We start from the raw sequence: 16,825 nt of genomic DNA on the forward strand, positions 1-16,825 counted from the left end.
GTCGCCCGGTTAAGACGGAAATGAGGAGGAATTTCTTCTCCCAGAGGGTCGTGAATCTTTGGAATTGTTTACCCCAAAAAGCTGTGGAGGCTGAGTCATTGAATACATTTAAGGCTGAGTTAGACACATTTTTGATCAGCAAGGGAGTCAAAGGATATGGGGAAAAGGCGAGAAAGTGGAATTGAGGTAAAAATCAGATCAGCCATGATCTCATTAAATGGCGGAGTAGGCTCGAGGGGCCGAATGGCCTGCTCCTGCTCCTATCTCTTAAGGTCTTATGGAAAGCATTTGACGCCGTCCCACATAACAGACTGATTCACAAGGTGCATGCACATGGGATATGATGGTAAAGCATTAGGCCGGATTGATGCGTGGCTGAAAGTCGGTGCATGCTGTCAGAGACCAGAGGGAACGGTCCCCAACATAAGGGTAAGTCTTCAAGAGGAAGGGGGTCCTACAGAGACCGTGGTCGGGGAAGGGGAGAGGGAAGCCCGGGCCAGGGTTTGTATGTTTAAAGAAGAACCCCGCTTGCTTCGGGCGGGTGTCCTTGCTGCCTGCGAGAAGCCATTGGGTAAGTCCCCGGCTCCATTTTAACTGCCCACCCCACCCGATTTCCAGCATGCGAGGAGGGGAGTGGCTGCTTGAAATTCACCCTTAGTGTCATGCGCCCAAGTTATGAGGAAAGACAAGAGAGACATGGGTTTTTCAGCATGAGAAAGAGGCATCTGAGAAGTGATTATATAGTGGTGCATGGATAGTAAACAATACGGAATAGGTAAATGGCATGGAAATGTTAATCGGGAATACTACTTTAAATTAAACTATGGGAATAGGTCAATAGACATAGTTCAAACTAGTAAAAGGTAATTTTAGGTCTGACATTTCAGCTGTCTAGGCCCTAAGCTCTGGAACTCCCTCCTTAAAGGAGGAGAGAGGGGCGGAGAGGTTTAAGACGTTCCTTAAAACATTTCTTTTTGAACAAGTTTTTGGTCACCTATCCAAATAATTATGTGGCTTGGTTTCAAATTTTGTTTGATAATCACTCCTGTGAAGCGCCTTGGGGCATTTTACTATGTTAAAGGCGCTGTATAAATGCAAGTTGTTGTTTTTGTTGTTATTGATAGAAACATAGAAATATAGAAAATAGGAGCAGGAGTAGGCTATTCGGCCCTTTGAGCCTGCTCCACCATTCAATATGATCATGGCTGATCCTCTATCTCAATACCATATTCCCGCTCTCTCCCCATACCCCTTGATGTCTTTTGTGTCTAGAAATCTATCTAGCTCCTTCTTAAATATATTCAGTGACTTGGCCTCCACAGCCTTCTGTGGTAGAGAATTCCACAGGTTCACCACCCTCTGAGTGAAGAAATTTCTCCTCATCTCAGTCCTAAATGTCCTACCCCGTATCCTGAGACTGTGATCCCTCGATCAGCCAGGGGAAACATCCTCCCTGCATCCAGTCTGTCTAGCCCTGTCAGAATTTTATATGTTTCAATGCGATCCCCTCTCATTCTTCTAAACTCGAGTGAATACAGGCCGAGTCGACCCAATCTCTCCCCATACGACAGTCCTGCCATCCCAGGAATCAGTCTGGTGAACCTTCGCTGCACTCCCTAGCAAGATATCAAGAAGTTCTTCTTCATGAGAAGAGTGATCATAACTTGGAATGGATTTCTGGGCAGAGCAGTGGGGGCAAAACCCTGGAATTATTCAAGAAACAATTAGTTGCAGCAATGGGAGTCATTCTGGATGGGTGCGCAAAGATGGGCTGAATAACCTTCCCCATCTGTAAGTATCTTGTGTCTTGATGATTAGGACTGTACTGAAAATAACAACAGTTACTCACCATGTTCTTAAAGAAGTGGACAACAGCACTATCATCAGTTTGTTTCCCTGCTCCCTGATGGGCCTTGTGTGTGGTCGGAGCCATTAGCACACTCCTGGTTGCAGGTTCCTGAAAGATATACATTCTTATTTTAGCACGGAGATTATATAGATGGTTTGAGAAAATCAAATGCACTTTGAATGCTGAACAGATCAAAAAAATTAAGCAGAGCTCCATGATGCTAATCACTCACCTCACGTCTGATATAATATTTTGTTTAAACATCTTAGTATCAATTGTAGACAAAATTCATCTTTTACAGTTGTTATAAGAGGAAGTATTTCAGACTAAAAGTACCTCTCATTTCATTTGTCAATGGTGCTTGCCCATTTTTTTGTAGCTAAGAACGACACTACCTGTAAGTGTTGATCTTGAATAGTTTCAGTTTATGCACCATTTCAGTATGGTTTAAAATTACACAAAACTCAAACTAAATAAATGAACTTTTTTCAATATGATATTTTAATGGATTTTCAAATTCAGAAAAATCTTTTCACGCAATACTTAGGCCACAGAGCAGTGAATGTACAGGAGATGTGGTTAGCAGTGTAATTACTCTGAGGTAGGGAAGACTGTGGGTATGAGCTGGTTGTGAGTGACATATAGTAAAGTCTGTATTAAAGATTGTCTGTTGCAGCCAAAGGAACAGTCAACACCAGTCTGAAATTCAATCACTGAGAAGCTTGTGGAAAAAATAATGAATGTAAAAATGTTTTATATTGTATAAATCATCACATAATGGCAATCCAGTTAGATCACTCTGTTTTCCATTGTGAAGGACTGCATAATATTGCAAGCTATGGTCAGTTTTCCTTAAATAGAGCATGCTCATTCCTGGGATTTGGGAAGTTGGCTTTATTGATTGGATAGAGGAGGCAATGCTATTAAACTGAATCGAATGGAACAGTCACAGCTTGATGCAACTCGACCTTTTCTGAGCTTATGGCCCAGGTTTTTCAGGAGTGGGGCATCTCGCGGCACGAGCGGTTAGTTAGACTATTTTCTGCATCCTTCAGCTTGAAGATTTTTTGCGTCGTAACTTGCTGGAAGTGCGAGCAGATAACGGCGACAGTGACAACAACAGGGCATCTGGGGCCTTAGTGAACAACGGGATCAACAGTCTGTCTCCTTAACTAATGAGATTTTAGGATTGAGAAATCAACAGATGAACGACGGAGAAGGAGGGTGAATTAGAGTCAAATCAGGTCCAGAAAGAAAATAAAGAGAGGGGACGAAAGATTGGATTATGAGAGAGAGAAAAGAGAGACAGAAAGGAAAAGTAAGAACAAAAATGGAAAATTTGTCGTATTTAAAATCTTGAACTACAATTGACTACATGCATGAACGAGATTGAACAGTTTAAATTGTTCCCTTTCTGGGCTAGAGAGGTTGATTGTCATTAACAATTATCATGTCGTTAAAATGATACGCTGTTAAATTCCAGCCACAACTTTCTGTAATGAGTTTGGAGACATTTATCAACTCGCTGCAGAAAGTTGTGGCTGGAATTTAACAGCGTAAGTATCGTTTTAATGATGTGATAATTGTTAATGCCAATCAGCCTCTCTAGCCCAGAAAGGGAACAATTTAAACTGTTCAAACTCATTCCTGCATGTAGTCAATTATTGTTAGATTTTAAATATGTTAAATTTTCCATTTTTTTCTTACTTTTCCTTTCTGTCTCTCTTTTCTCTCTCTCTTAATGCAATCTTTCTTTCCTTCTCTTTCTGTACCTGAATTGACTCTATTTCATCCTCCTTCTCTGTCGTTCATCTGTTTATTTCTCAATCAGTGGATACAATCAGTGATCTCTAATCTGGTTATAATACTGTTACCTTTCATTAGATGGAATAGTGTAAGGTTTATTGGAGCCCTCAGTAAAAAGAAAAGTGCAGATGGGCCTTCCTCCAATAATTTCGGTTTATGTATGTCTCTTTCTCCAGCTGTGAAGGTGCCACAGTTAATCACCTCCCTGGATTTTGCTAATTTATGCTCCATAACCAGTGTTAGGAACTATATAGCAGCATCCAGGGACGACCTTCTCTACAAGTTTCCCCTCCTTCGTCGTGAGGGAAATGTCTCTCCTCCACTCAGCACGTGCCCTAGGACATGGTTGTGATCAGGAACTCACCAAGAAAGCAATCAAGGGCATGGAGCCATCTTCTACCACTCACAGATCCACTGCACCCCACCCCCACAAACCGATTCATTTCACAACACGTGAATTAAAACTTGAAATTTGTTATGGAAAAAAAACCCCCAACTCTTGATAAATGTCTCCATTTTTCAGAGATAGAAGTAAAACGTTTCGTGTTTCATACTGACTTACCACAGAATAATCCTTCATTCTGTTATGGAAATATATTAATTTTACACTCTGATCAACACAAAAGGAAAAAGATATCAACAGCTCAGACCCAGCTCATCAACAGCAGTGACTGCGATAGCAAGAAGCTGGTTATTTCAAACACGCAGTGCTTCTTAAACGAGAAGTTTGTACGATCTAATGTTATTGAGCTGAAATAATGTACTTTACAGGCACTTACTGTCAGGAATAGATTGCCATGTAAGAATTAAGTTGTGCTTTAACTTTGTTTCAAGAATGTAGAGTATAAAAAGCACAAGGTCTATTAGGTAAGAAAATATCAGGAAAAAAATATAATCGCTAGATCAGTTGGGGCGAGTATTTACACACAAGCCATCATTTCAACATATATTGGGGGTAAATTTTAACTCTTATCATCGGGCAAATAATGGGTGATAGTGAATCGGCCGCCCTTTTCACACTTCACCCGATTTTCTTTTCCAGGTATAGCTGAGCTGTGCAGATCAGCAAGGTCCCAGGTTCAATCCCTGAACTTGCGCCCAGTTGGCTGATTTCAGTGAGGGTGTCGGCAGGGGAAGCTACAACTTTCCTCAGTGCCCTGGGATAGAGAGGGAAAGTCAACCAGGGTAATAAACTCACCGAGCTATCGGAAAAGTCAAGGTGGGTCATTTGAACTTTTATCGCCGGGCGGATAAAACGGGCGATAGCAAATCGGCCGCCCGTTTCACACCTCGCCCGATTGTGAGGTGCAGAAAAGGGCTGCCGATTCACCATCATCCGTTTTTACCGGCTAGCGATAAACTAGGGTTTCCGCTCCTGATCCCCATCAGGCAACCCTTACTGAAAATGTATGTTCAGTGAGGACAAGATTGGGCTCGGCTATGATTACCCCTCCCCCCCCGCAATCCCCCCCCCCAGTTGAATGGTGTTCCAACAAGGCCCCATGAAGAATTGCCACTTGGACAAGGGACTGAAGAGACCACTGATGCCCATGCATTCCAGCAAGGCCTCAGCACACCCAGGAGAGAAGAGAGGGGGAGAAGACTCAAGGACAGAATTGGTGAGAAGAGGAAAAATAAAACATTCACTGGTTCTTTACAATAAGCCATTTCACTCTGATTAGCGGCCCAAGAGGACCTTTGCATGTTTAGTCAAATGATGAAAAAAATTGAGGGTGACGTCTTTAAAAAGAAAGCAAAAAATACTTTATAGCCAGAATATTACTCTCAGATAACACTAATGTTCTAGTGTTAAGGCAAATATACATCACTATTGCCATGGAAACACACACCGAGTTGATTTGCGTTCTCTGCATCCAAAGATTGGATACTAAAATATATCCGATGTGAATGTTAATATATCCGCTGAAAAAACCAAACAAGAAAAAGCTATTTCTAGGGTTACTTTAACAAAGTATTTCAAAACGTTGATGTCATGACAGCATTCTCTGTTGCTAAGCTTTTGATATAAAAATAAATCCTTTTTTGAGGTTTGTGTTATTCTTATGATATTATACAGGGACATCAATGTAAGTGTAACCACATTAAACCCAGAGTCGTCAACACTGGGAAATGTTAGAGGTAAGATTTACGATCGGAAAGAATGAAAGTGACTGCAAATTCATTTAAATATCAAAATGAATGAGAATTAACAGATGTGTCCAGCCTTAATTTTGAGAAGTTGAGCACTGCAGTGGGAGACTATCCTGTCAGTTCTGGACTCCGGTTTGAAATCCAGTACAGACTAATGGAATTCGAGTCAGACACAAAATAAGCTTGTGAATAATTCTGGGCCCTAAATTTCCTCAAGCGCTCTGACAGCATTATTGGTAGGATGCTGAACGCAAGCTCGAGGAACAGCACCTCATCTTTCGATTAGGCACTTTACAACCTTCCGGAATCAACATTGATTTCAATAACTTCAGACCATAACCACCATTGTCTCGGACAGCAGGTGCTGGTAATGGTTCAGCTGTAACCATTTACACCTTCTCTGGACCCATCATTTGTTTCTTTACTTGACCCATTACCATTCCATTTTGCCTTGCACCATAATCCTTTTCGTCATTTAATCACTCCTGCCCTCCACCCTATCACAGACCTTCCCCTTCTGTCCTTCCCTCCCCCCCTCCCCCCCTCCTTTAAATCAGATGCATGAAATGTCTTCGTTCAGAGGTTCAGGATGAAATAGACAACTTTTTTAATTTCCCCAAGTTGTTTACTGAAGATTCTTTTGAGCACTGTTGGAATAGACGCTCTTGGGTATTCATTGGAAGTGTGCTGCATGAAACTACTTCACTGTACTAGATATTTTGAACTGTTTGCAAAGAGGAAAACAAGCTTGTTCTCAGGGGCACAATAATATAATCCGGCTATTCCTCACACCTGTTTTTAGGCACGTAGGAAGGAATATAGGAACAGGAATAGGCCATTCAGCCCCTTAAGCCTGTTCCGCCATTCAACTCGATCATGACTGACCTGTATCTTAACTCCATCTACCCGTCTTGGTTCTGCAACCCTTAATACCCTTGTCTAACAAAAATCTATCAATCTCACTTTTGAAGTTTTTAAATTGACCCCCAGCCTCAACAGCTTTTTGGGAGAGAGAGTTTCAGATTTCCACTACCCTTTGTGTGAAGAAATGCTTCCTGACATCACCCCTGAACGGCCTAGCTCTAATTCTAAGGTTATGTCCCCTTGTTCTGGACTCCCCCACCAGAGGAAATAGTTTCTCTCTATCTACCCTATCAATTCCTTTAATCATCTTAAACACCTCAATTAGATCACCCCTTAATTTTCTATACTCGAGGGAATACAAGCCTAGTCTATGCAACCTGTCCTCATTATTTAACCCTTTAGCCCCGATATCATTCTGGTTAATCTGCTCTGCACCCTCTCCAAGGCCAATATATCCCTCCTGAGGTGCCTACTGTTTTGCCCACTCACTTTTTTTGAGCATTTTTAATATAAAGATTAACCTTATAGGAATATTAGAAATATTCCTGCTGCAGCAAAAACAGCATCTCAATGTGGCCTTGCAATGGTGACCCACATGGCAATTCTTTAGCTGAATGTCCGGAGCTATTGTGAGTGAGCCTTCCTGAATACTCCATCAATACAGTGATAATAGCTTTTAAGTGGAAGCCATTGTGAGATTAATTAAACCAGTGGGGTGTTTGCGGCTTGGGTTAGATGATAATGAGTTAGTTGGTCGATTGATTTGGTATCATCTCTCTACTCTTGACACGTTCAGTTCACAATTACCTCGTAATGGAATACAGCCATTCAATTCTCAGGAACTAAGTAAACATACGAGCCTAGAAAGGATCGCTGGTTAGGCTGCATGTTAGACCTGGCTTTCCTGAACACAGCCGGCCTGGCATTGGCTGCATTCGAGGCAACCCAATTTTGTGCAGGGGACTTCAAACAGGTGTTAGGCTCCTTATTTGAATAGGGAGAGGGACTTACGCTTGTCTCAGGTGTGGGCCCTGGACACCTATTTCTTTACCTGCGCCAAGTGTTGGATTGTTCACCCACTAATAGGGAACGTGAGCTGGGTTTAGACCGTCGTGAGACAGGTTAGTTTTACCCTACTGATGATGTGTTGTTGCAATAGTAATCCCATTTAGCATCTGAAAAGCAGGTGCAGCACCATCGAATTTCTAGGCCATAATTTATTCTTCTCTGCTGCCCACCAAAAATAAGAACATAAGAAAGTAAGAAATAAGGAAAGGTCAATCGACCTGTCAAACCAGCTCTTCCATGAGCAATATATCTTACCATGAACAGTCTACCGTACCATTTATCCCATCCATGTAACCTCCTGAGGGAAACTTCTGCACAAGAACTTCCTGATTCCCAAAGGTAACAAAGCAGAACTCCTGAATATTCGTCCATCTCATTTATATAAACCTGGCTGGCTTCCCTCCAGATTTAATGGGCTGAATAGCCTACTCCTGTTCTTCTTTCAAAGTTATGGAGGGTGATCGGGAGAACCCCTCGAGGAAATTCACCCCCACTGTTTCTTGTGTGGTTATGTACTGGACTAGCAACCCAGAGATCGTGAGTTCAAGACCCACCATGGCAAGTTGTGAAATTGAATTCAATAAATCTAGTCATTTATGAGCTAACATCTATGACCATCAAATCTGCTGGATTATTATAAAAACCCAACCGGTTCACTCGTGTCCTTCAGGGAAGGAAACCTGCCACCCCTATCCAATCTGGCCTACACGGGACTCCAGTTCTATAATAGTATGCGATTGACCTTTAATGCCCTCTGGAGTGGCCTATAGAGCCACTCAGTTGCAATCAAATGGCTATAAAATGCAAAAATAAGAAATATCAAACAGAACTATTAGCAAAGACCGAGGCATCAGATCAGCATAAGACTCAGGCATTCATAGCCCTGTTGACCTTGCAAATCCCTCTTCACTAACGCCTAGGGACTGGTATCCAAGTTGGGAGAGCGTCATCCCACATAAAAGTCCCGTTCTCCCATCACCCCTGTGTTCGCTGACCTACATTGGCTCCCGGTTTGGCAACGCCTTGATTTTAAAATTCTCATCCTTGTTTTCAATTCCCTCCATGGCCTCACCCCTCCCTATCTCTGTAACTTCCTCCAGCCCTACAACCCTCCAAGATCTCTGCACTCCCCCAATTCTAACCTCTTGCGCCTGATCTGATCTGATTTTCATCGCTCCACCATTGGCGGCCGTGCCTTCAGCTGCCTAGGCCCTAAGCTCTGGAATTCCCTCCCTAAACCTCTCCGCCTCTCTACCTCGCTCGCCTCCTTTAAGATTCTCCTTAAAAACTACCTCTTTGACCAAACTTTTGTCACCTATCCTAATATCTCCTTATATGGTGTCAAATTTTGTTTGCTAACGGTCCTGTGAAGCCCCTTGGGACATTTCACAATGTTAAAGGTGCTATATAAATGCAAGTTGTTGTTGTAATTGTACTCAGAGTCATATCGATCAGCCAACATCCCAGACTCCTCTATCGCTATCCCTCGGAGCACAGTGGTATACATTCGGTTAGGCTTGGCCCTGGGAGTCCTCAACATTGATCCCCATTAGTTGCCTCAGATTTCGTCAAAGAAGTAAACTCCTGCTGATCATATACCATCCACCCCCCTACCACCCCACCCGCGACTACTTCTCCTTCATGGTAAACACCACTTGAAGAAAGTACTGAAGGAAGCAAGGGCGCAGACCCGATTATGAGTGGGGGACTTCAATGTCCATCAGCAAAAGTGGCTTGGTAATATCACTACTGAATGAGCTGGCTGAGTCCTGAAGATCACACCTCTCAGATCGGACCCACGTCACGTGGTGAAGACACCAACACGATTAAGTTTCTTCCCATTAACACGAGATACTGATAGGGTGAAATAAAGTAAGGTGGGAGGAGGCTCGTATGGAGCATAAACACCAGCATAGACCGGTTGGGCTGAATGGCCCGTTTCTGTGCTGTAAAAATTCATGTAATTCTATGTGACATGAAGGAATAATCTATTTGAGCTCACCCTTACCAACCTACTTGTTGCAGACATGTCTGCCCACAAAGCAATGGCAGGGGTGACCATCCCATGGTCCTTGTGAAGGTAAAGTCTCATCTTCACAGTGAGGGCCCCATTCATCGTGCAGTGTCACACTACTACCGTGCTAAGTGGGGCAGACTAAAGACAGATCTGGCTGCAAACACTGGGCATCTGTGCAGTGATGTGGGCCAACATCAGCAGCAGAATTGTGTGCTATCACCATGTGTAATCTCAAGACCTGGCAGATCCCTCACTTCTCCATCACCGTCAAGGCAAGAGACCAACCCTGGTTCGGTGCAATGTAGAAGGATGTACCAAGGGCAGCACCAGGTATTCCTTAGAAAGAGGCCTGGCGAAGCTAACAAACAGGGTGCTCTGGATGCTAAACACAGAAAGCAGCTCCTGACTGTAGCGCTGAAGACCTGCCCACCGGAACGTGCCACTTCCACGAACTCTGGTGCTCCTCTGTCGGTCCTGACCCTCTCCCTGGTATTCTGTGCTCTCTTCTCCTGCAAAAGGGAGCAGAGCAGCTTTATGAGTGGTTGGTAAGGATGTATCCTTGCTCTGGATGTAAGTGCACACAGTGAAAGTGAGAATCAGGCAGATGTAATAGGAAAGGGGATGTCATGCATTTGTGGAGATTGGCTGCAGGTGTGCAGTGCAAATCGCACCGCTCAGATGGGATGAGATGAGGTTGGGGTCAATGTCAGCAGTGAAAGGAGGAAGTGACCAGTGAGCACGTGTTAGGAGTGAGGATGAGAGGTGGTGTGAATGGTGTAGGAAAGATAAGAGGGAGTAGAAGGGGGTGCATTTCTGGAGATGGGTAAAGAAGGATGTGTCCTGACCTTTTCTGTCCTAGTCAGGTCATTGAATCGATTCCTGCACACAATCCAAGTCCTGAGCATCACACTCCTCCTGCTCACTTCCTCAGCCACCTCAATCCAGACCCTCTCAGTTGTGGCAGCAGGTTTCTTCTTCCCACTTATGGGGTACAACAGCCCTCCTGGCCTTCAGTGCACCCAGCATGACCTCCAGGGATGCAACGTTGAATTGACGGGGTCACCTTCCCTCTCGTGGCAGGCATCTTTCCAATTGGCGACGTTTCTTTGCAGTTTCCGCCGTCCCTTCCCTCAGCCTTCCTTGCAGAGGTGGAACGAGCCTTTAAATACTGGCTGGGAAACCAAGTCAAGGGGGTGGGGGCATCACGCCTGCAGGTGGGTCATTCCATCGAGGAACCCGGAAGTTTTATTTCAACGAGGGCTGGCTGTTAAAATCAGCCAGCCTTACACGTCGTGCGTGCTGAAGGTTTGTCGCCCGCTAATGCCCTCGCACACTGCGTTCCTGTCTCTGGGTTAATATCGGGGCCGATGGCTCCGTAAAGGAGGGAAGAGAATAAGACAGAGAGAAAACGCGGAGATCACAAAAATGAGAGAGAATAAAGAAAGTGAAAGTGTGTGAGGAAGAGAGAGAAGCAAACGTAAAAATGGGGGCAGGCAAAAAGATGTCGACAACAAAATGAAGAGCAAACACTGAACAAAAGTAACCACTCCTCTCCTCCCCTTCCTTCCCATCCCAATATTAACACTCCCCGAGCAGCTGCCTAGACGAGACATCATAATGCATTTGCATCTAGCGGATTCAAGCAATGGATGAAACAAGTGTTCACACTATGTGCTATCTGGTTGTCTCCTCTTTTGACTGGGGATGGAGAACAGCAGAGAAAGAAATGGCAGTCATTTTCATCGAGATGAAGTCGCACGGAAGGCAATGACACACAAATGCACTTGGCACAAATTACGTCATGTCATTCGAAATTTGGGAAACAGGCAGAAAACATTTGTCAAAGACTTTCGCATGACATAGAAAGAAAGAAAAATCTTTCATTTATACAGCGTCTTCCACGGCCTCAGAAAGTCCCAAAGTGCTTTACAACCAATGAAGAACTTTTGAAGTGACATCACTGTTGTAATGTAGGGAAATGCAGCAGCCAATTTGCACACAGCAAGCTCCCACAGACAGCAAAGGGATAAATGACCAGATCTGTTTTAGTGGTGTTGGTTGAGGGATCAATATTGGCCAGGACACCAGGGAGAACTCCCCTGCTCTTCTTTGAAACAGTACCATGGGATCTTTTACATCAACCTGAGGGCAGAAGGGGGCCTCGGTTTAATGTCTCATCCGAAAGACAGCACAGCACTCCCTCAGTACTGGCACTGGATTGTCAGCCTAAATTATGTGCACAAGTCTCTGGAATGGGACATGAACCCATTACCTTCTTAGTCAGAAGCAAGAGTACTACCCATTGAGCCATGGCTGACATTGAAGCTGTTGTTATAAGCTGCAGGTATATGTGAGTGCCAGATGGTGGCAGACGAAGCATGAGAAGCATTTTATACCTGGCTCTTCAGCAGCTTGCATTGATTTCTGATAGCCTGGTTATCTAATGAAACAATCAGTATTTCATGTTCACATAAAATTAAGAGCTGATATGCTTTTCTCCACAGAGACATAAATAATTTGCTGTCATTTGATTAAGGGTTACCTCCCTTTTCTCACACTAGACTTGTGTGCAGAAACCAGTTAGCTGCGAAGGCGACATTACCATCAATCAATGAAAGAGACATTTAAAATCGCTACTGAAAATACAGTCAATCACGTACAATGATGAGCCTTGATAAAGGGCATTAAAAGTATGCTGGAGTGATAAAAGAATCATTATTTCTAAAATGCAAGACACTGCTATTAAACTCCCAGCTACCTAATATTGTAATAGATGAATTATTTAAAGTGATAACCTTTTCATGGAAAATTACTTTTCTATTTTTTCTTACAGGCAACATTCAATAACTTAAAATACATCATACCGATCCATCCCATTGTGTCTGTGTGATCCCTAGCTCTGTAACCTCCTCCAACTCTACAACCTTCCGAGATCTCTAATCTAATTCTGGCCTCTTGCGCATCACCGATTTTCGTCGCTCCACCATTGGCGGCCTTGCCTTCATTTGCTTAGGCCGTAAGCTCTGGAATTCCCTCCTAAACCTCTTTCTCCTCCTTTAAGATGCTGCCTAAAACCTACCTCTTTGACCAATCTTTTGGTCACCTGTCCTAATATCTCCTTGTGTGGCTCATGACAAATTTTGTTTGATAATCGCTCCTGTGAAGTGCCTTGGGATGTTTTACTATGTTAAAGGCGCTATATAAATGCAAGTTGTTGTTATTGTTGTTGATTGTATCATGGTAAAAACGGCACATGGTTTTTCTTGCTCTTCTCCTTTGCCAAATGAGACAGCAGTGGTCCTTAAACTAAGCCAAGTGAAAGATCAGAAAGTCTCAAGATTGGATCCAGAACTCCCTAAAGGTAGACTTTCCAATCTGTTACACCCGGTCTTTGGGCACAAAATGGGTGTAACTGATCATGAAATTGGATGAAGGTGAGTAAAGCTGGGTCTCCATCCATTGTTCCGATTCTGCGCTCGGATTCTTGATGACTCAGGGAGGTACTCGCCAGTTTGAGAGAGGCTGCATGTAAATGAGTGCAGAAGATGTCATGACATAATTTTCTGTCATTTTTCATCTGCTTAATGGCATTTCCTTTAAAAGCTCATATGAACAAGGCATTCGGTGTTGCTAGGCAACTATCCGCAATACATTATGGAAATTAAAGCTCACTTCCAAGTCATTTTAAGGCAGCCCACTGTGCCACCAACATTTGGCCCAAAAGGACAAGTCTTCGGTGAGTTTCTGAGTGATCAAAGTTGTCCTTTCTAGTCATAGCTTATGGAACCTCTGAGATATCTTAAGACACAGGTATAATGAGATGTCTGCATTGAGCACACCACTGGCATGTTGAAGCATCACTTCAGGTTAATCTGGGGGCGTTCTGTAAGATAGCCTGGCTGAAGCTTCAAGGATTGTGGTAACATGCTGCATGCTGCGCAACTTTGCCTTGCAAAGATGCTCCATAACGGAGCCCCCAGAAGAGGAAGACACCCAAGACCAGCAAAGGGACCAGCTAGAGGAACAGGAGCAGCCTGAAGAGGCTGCAGAGGGAACTCATTACCAGCTACCAGTACCCTTTACCATGAAGAGAAATTCATGAAATAGTCATACAGGATAACTTCCCTTAATTTGAAAATATGCCCACTGCGTTAACAATCCTGTCTACTGTTTCTTACATTGCCATCTGCAGATATATCTTCAGTTACTTCCCTTTTCAGTGCAACTCATGAATTGGGCTGGATTCAGATGCGTTGGTTGCCTGACAGCACCAACCGTGCCCATTCCAGCCATGCAGCTGTTATTGGGCATTGCCTTACCACGGCCACTGATCTGCATGACAGTAGAGCTAATGGTCCCAATGAGATCGAGTGAAGCCCGCTCTCAGGTTTCTTTGTAATTGATCACCAATCCAGTTGAGGCCTGGTAGAGATAGCCTGTTCAAATCTGACACTCCAGATCTCCTAGAAAGAAAAGAAGGAAAGAACTTGTATTTATACAGCACCTTTCACGGCCTCAGGACATCCCAAAGTGCTTTTTTCATTCAGCCAATGAAGTACTTTTGAAGTGTAGTCACAGTTGTAATGTAGGAAACACGGCAGCCAATTTGTGCACAGTAAGATCCCACAAACAGCAATGAGATAAATGACCATATAATTGGTTTTAGTGATGTTGGTTGAGGGATAAATATTGACCAAAACGCCAGGGAGAACACTCCTGCTCTTCTTCAAATAGTGCCATGGGATCTCTTACGTCCACTTGAGAGGGCAGATGGGGCCTCGGTGTAAGGTCTCATTGGAAAGATGATACCTCTGACAGTGCAGCACCTCCCTCAGTACTGCACTGAAGAGGGAGAACATGTAGGAGAGTGAATTTCAAGATTAGAAGTACCAAGAGAGGATTTAAATGCGATTGTTTTCTTACTCCACCGCCCCATTTGAAACAAGCCTGTGATCTAATTATGATATAGTTGTGGAAAAGAGCAGGGCCCAGACTTTGCCACCTTCCTGGCTCAGAGAGAATGGTAAGCAGACAAGGGCGTAACTAAATTGGAGAAAAGTAGAAAAAAAATTGAAACCTTTAAAACAGTCCAGAATCTTCCCCATAATAACTTAGGATAGTCTCAATTCAGCCCAAGAATGCATTGATGCACAACACAGAACTGCTCCTAATGTAGTACCAATCACCAGTTTGGCAATCTCACTCAGAAAGGCCATAGAAATTGGTGAGGGGAATGGAAAAATCATATACTGGTGCCCTTCTGAGGTTATGGTTGAGGTACATTAGGGAGTAGAGAGAGTATAGGAGACTCTACTCTATACCTAATTGTGCTTCATTTGACTGTGGAGTACATGATGCCAACATTAAATGATTCAGATGACATCATGAACTGGTTTGCAAAGTATCAGAATTCTCCAGCTGCTTTGCTGCATTGGAACGTGCTCCCAGCATTTGTTCATTTCCTATAACAGTTTAATTTATTGCTTTACCTTTTTGGAGTTTTCTGTTGGAGATTCACTGTTCCACTTTCTTCCATTGCCTGATGATTGGTCACATAACGCAGAAATAAAGGATGGGGGCCTAGAAATTAGTTGATGCCTCGCCCGCTTTACAGGCGTGAAATGGGTGCCTAAGCACCCGATATGGCGGGCGGCATGCGTGCGCACATTCCGTGCCGTAAGTGCGCCGCCCGCCATATTGGTTAAGGCTCCAGTATAGGCATCCAGGGCCTGTGCCTAAAACAGGCGTTAGTGCCTTCGTATATGCAAATAGGGGGTGTAAACTATTTTTGGACCCCTTTGCAAAATTGGGCATGGTGGGTTCAGGATAGTCACGTCTACATGTGGCCTAACCAGTGGCCACCACCAAAAAAGGTAAGTTTAACAAAAATACTTACCTGAATGTGGAGCCAGGCAGAGCTCCTTCCACCTCCACAGCGGTCTCGAATACCATTGCTGGCCTCCGCTAGGCCCCATCCTGGTTGCCACTCTCCTTCCCGATTGCCTCCCCTCCCCCACCCCCTCCCCATCCCAGGAACTACCTGAGGGACGCTGCTGGGGAGGCAGTCGACGCAACTCCGTCTGCGTGGAACCGGCAAGCTGCCCGCTTGACATCTGCAGCTCTCTGGCTGATGAGGCCAGAGGCCCAATTTCAAACGAGTCTCGGGTTTCCGGCTTCTGGTGCGCGCTCCCAGCCTATTTCAGGCCCGAAAACAGGCCAAAACGAATTTTCACCCCAGGATGTTTTATAACATTATGAGTCCAGACCGAGGTTCAAAATGGTATCAGCTGACAGGAGGAGAGGATGTTACCAAGAAATAATACACTCTGGTGTACAGAGGGCTGATGCTGCTGGGTAAATTGTGAGTTTATATTGGGTACTGAATCTACAGAAAAGATTCTCAATCCCTTTGGCAGTAACAGTGAAAATAACAGTCCCCATCAGAACCCACGTAACGTGTTGGATGGATAGACTTTAAATCTGCTGCTATAATGTTGCAGAAGTTTTTACGATTATAAAGAGGCAAAGGAGAATTTTTGAACCTGATGTTGGGGGGATTACAATCTTCTAAAAAGTGCAATTTCAGAGACAGTTCTATGCATGACTCATTCTGCTCTTTTTAATAAATGAAGGCATCAAGGGGTATGGGGAGAGAGTGGGAATATGGTGTTGAGATAGAGGATCAACCATGATCATATTGAATGGCGGAGCAGGCTCGAAGGGCTGAATGGCCTACTCCTGCTCCTATTTTCTATGTTTCTATGATTCAGTCCATAAATAGCTAGTTGGTAAATGCACAGTCAGGCAGGAGAGCCTCTTACATAACTGTTCAAACCAAAGAGAGGACAGGAGAACATAGGAACAGGAATAGGCCATTTAGCCTATCAAGCCTGTTCCGCTATTCAATGAGATCATGGCTGATCTGTATCCTAATTCCATTTACCCGCCTTGGCTCTATAATCCCTTAATACCCTTAGCTAGCAAAAAACCCATCGATCTCAGATTTTTATATTCTAGCCCTCTACATATAAAGGCTAACATTCCATTAGCCTTTGCGATCTGGAAACATT

At 43.9% G+C, this 16,825-nt stretch overlaps 1 protein-coding gene across 3 annotated transcripts in view; it reads right to left on the reverse strand.

Moving 5' to 3' along the window:
- Positions 1-16,825, reverse strand: part of LOC137320211 (myelin basic protein-like) — a 200,204-nt gene that overhangs the window by 17,902 nt on the left and 165,477 nt on the right. For all 3 annotated transcript variants that reach the window (XM_067981942.1, XM_067981941.1, XM_067981943.1), the window contains exon 5: positions 1,850-1,957. In XM_067981942.1, coding sequence (XP_067838043.1) covers positions 1,850-1,957 — 108 coding nt within the window. The remainder of the gene's footprint in view (positions 1-1,849; positions 1,958-16,825) is intronic.

Source organism: Heptranchias perlo, chromosome 3 (assembly GCF_035084215.1).
Source record: "Heptranchias perlo isolate sHepPer1 chromosome 3, sHepPer1.hap1, whole genome shotgun sequence".
Taxonomy (NCBI): domain Eukaryota; kingdom Metazoa; phylum Chordata; class Chondrichthyes; order Hexanchiformes; family Hexanchidae; genus Heptranchias; species Heptranchias perlo.